At 35.0% G+C, this 2994-nt stretch overlaps 1 protein-coding gene across 1 annotated transcript; it reads left to right on the top strand.

Moving 5' to 3' along the window:
• The first annotated feature begins 802 nt into the window (after window positions 1–802).
• On the top strand, window positions 803–1312 carry LOC148791060 (zinc finger BED domain-containing protein RICESLEEPER 1-like). The gene has a single exon (XM_088890385.1). The coding sequence runs from the start codon at window positions 803–805 to the stop codon at window positions 1310–1312; it is 510 nt and encodes a 169-aa protein (XP_088746511.1).
• The last annotated feature ends 1682 nt before the right edge of the window (window positions 1313–2994 follow it).

Below are 2994 nucleotides of genomic sequence, written 5' to 3'. Positions count from 1 at the left end.
AGTGGTACAAATTTATTGGTTAATCACTTGACTAGATGCAAGAAGTATCCTTTAAATGCGGACAAGAAACAAAAAACTTTGTAGTCTTCATATCAAAATGTAAAAGAGGGGGGACGGGCACCACACCAATACTTGTAACTTAAAAATTTGACCAAGAAGATTGTAGAAGGGCACTTGCTAGAATGATTACTATAGATGAATTGCCCTTTAAGCATTTGAAACGGGAGGGGTTCCGTGACTTTTGTGGTACCATGCAACCACAATTTATAGTCCCTTCACGTCAAACAATAACTAGAGATTGTTATGATCTCTTTATGGAGGAGAAAAGGAAGTTGAATAAATATTTTAAGAAATTTCCATCGAGGATCTGCCTTACTACAAACACATGGACATCTTGTCAAAATCTTAGTTTTATGTGTCTCACTGCTCACTTCATAGATGATGACTAGAAATTGTATAAAAAAATTTTAAATTTTTGTCCAATTTCCAGTCACTCAGGAGAAGTGATTGGCAAGGCAATTGAGAGATGCTTTCTTGATTGGGGCATTGAAAGAATTTTCACTATAACAATAGACAATGCAAGCTCAAATGATGTGGGAATTCAATACTTGAAAAAGAGACTCAACAGTTGGAAGGGAAGTGTTTTAAAGAGTGAGTTCTTGCATATGAGATGTGGTGCACATATTTTGAGTTTAATTGTCAAAGAGGGGTTGTCCAAGGTGGATGAGTCTTCTCCATCATGATTGCAAAGGTTTAAGAATTGTGTAGAGAAAGAAAGAGAGTAAGAGTCTTATTTGCCTAGATGTTGATACTAGGTGGAACTCTACTTTTGATGTTGGAATCTGCTTTAAAATTTCAAAAGGCATTTGATTTGTTAGAGACTTTTGATAGTAAGTATGTAGAGGAGCTTACTAGTTCAAAAAATAAGGGTTTTCCAAATGATGATGATTGGGAATATGCTCGGTGTTTGCTTCATTTTCTTAAAATTTTCTACGAAACTACATTAAAATTGTCTGGATCACTTTATGTAACTAGAAATGTATACATGAAAGAAATTTATGGTATTGGGATTTTTATTTCTCGGAGGTGTGCTAGTGATGATTTTGGTGTTAGTATGATGGCTTCCAAGATGAAAAAGAAGTTTGAAAAGTATTGGGCAAATGTGAGGAATATCAACATTATGTTGTTCATTGCAGTGGTTCTTGACCCTCGATGTAAATTGGAGTATGTGGATTGGGTTATTAATGAATCCTATGATGTTGATAATGCTCAAGTGTTGAAAGAGAGGGTGAAGCATGTTTTGGAACTATAGTTCTATAGTTCTATATCAACATCTCGTAATGTTCAATCAAGCAATCAAATTCAAGACACAAATGAGATGGAAGTTGAGAGTGTAGAAAATGTTGCTGATTTTATGAATGCATTGTATAAAAAGCAAAAAGCAGGCCAATGAGGTGTAGATACCAAAATAGAAATGGATAAATATTTAGGGGAGGAATGTGAAGATCCGAAAACTAAATCATTTGACATATTGACTTGGTGGAAAGTTAATTCATCTAAATATCAATTGCTTTCTATGATGGCTCGAGATGTGTTACCTATGCCAGTATCTACAGTTGCATCTGAGTTGGCTTTTAGCACTGGAGGCCATGTGCTTGATTCATTTTGTAGTTTTCTAACTCCAAGAATGGTGGAAGCTATCATTTGTCGATAGGATTGGCTACGAAAATCACATGGCTACCTTCATTTGGAGGAGAGTTTAGAAGAACTTGAGAGTATGGAATCAGGTAAGCTTTTTGTTTTCTATTTTATTTTTCCTATTCAGTTTTATTTTGTTATGTTAATTCTAATTTGTGTTTGTCTTAATCTTTTTTGCAGAGATATCATGTACCAGTGAGGAGCATCCTCTTATTGCTATTGATGATTGAGTGTTTATGGTTGTGGTCTTATGGACCTCATTCAATTTAAGTTTTCATGGTCGTGGTTTGTGGACCTTGTTTATGTCTATGGTTGTGAACTTGTGATTTGTGAACCTTAGAGGTAGTTTTGAATGTTTATGGTTGTGGTCTTGTAGACCTCATTGAATTTAAATTTTTATGGTTGTGGATGTTTTTTATAGAGATTTGTGAACTTTGTTAAATGGGAAAAGACTTGAAAGTGTTATTGAATGTTTTTCGTAGAGAAGGAGAAATAGTGGTTTGTTGAATGGCCATGTATATTTTTTTTTAACAGGTAAATGGCCAAGTGTTTGAAACATCAAATGGCCAGTTTCTGGTCTACTAAACAGTGACTGAATAGCTCTCACTATGGGTAGAAATAATGATTTGTTGAATGGCCAGGTGTTTTTTCTTTTTGACAAGTAAATGGCCAAGTATTTGAAACATCAAATGGCCAGTTTTTTGTCTACTAAGCAGGTTGTAAGCTGACCAAATTGCTCTCACTATGGGGAGAAATAGTGATTTGTTGAATGGCCAAGTGTTTTTTTTTTTTTGACAAGTAAATGGCCAGGTGTTTGACTGTTTGAAAGTTTCAAATGGCCATTGGCCAATTTGAATGGCTACTTTCTGGTCTACTAATTTATTATAGACTTATTGAAAATTGAAACATCAAATGGCCAACTGTTGAATCATGAATGGCCAAGGCTGATAGAGTAAAATCCCTTTGCAACCCATTGATTTTTTTAATAAAAATGAAAAAAAATAACAATGAAAACCGAAAAAAGTAAACAGTCACACTGGTTTTTTTAATAAAAATGAAAATTGAAGACTGGTTAACCGCTTGTTTCGGTTCGGTTTTGGTTTGGGCTAATGCAAAAACCGGTGATACCAGTTCGGTTTGTAAAATATGCCCACGGTTCGGTTAACCGAACAGTGGACACCCCTACCAAATTTTAATGGTTTACACACTGCATTGGGCTCACCAGCAAGCCCTTCAAACTTTAACAAATGATCAACCCAAACCCATCCAAGTTGTAACCCTAGTAAAATCATACCT

The sequence above is a fragment of the Nelumbo nucifera genome, chromosome 6 (genome assembly GCF_055504915.1).
Source record: "Nelumbo nucifera cultivar China Antique chromosome 6, China Antique-T2T, whole genome shotgun sequence".
In the NCBI taxonomy this organism is placed as follows: domain Eukaryota; kingdom Viridiplantae; phylum Streptophyta; class Magnoliopsida; order Proteales; family Nelumbonaceae; genus Nelumbo; species Nelumbo nucifera.
This window is presented reverse-complemented; position numbering and strand designations above follow the sequence as displayed.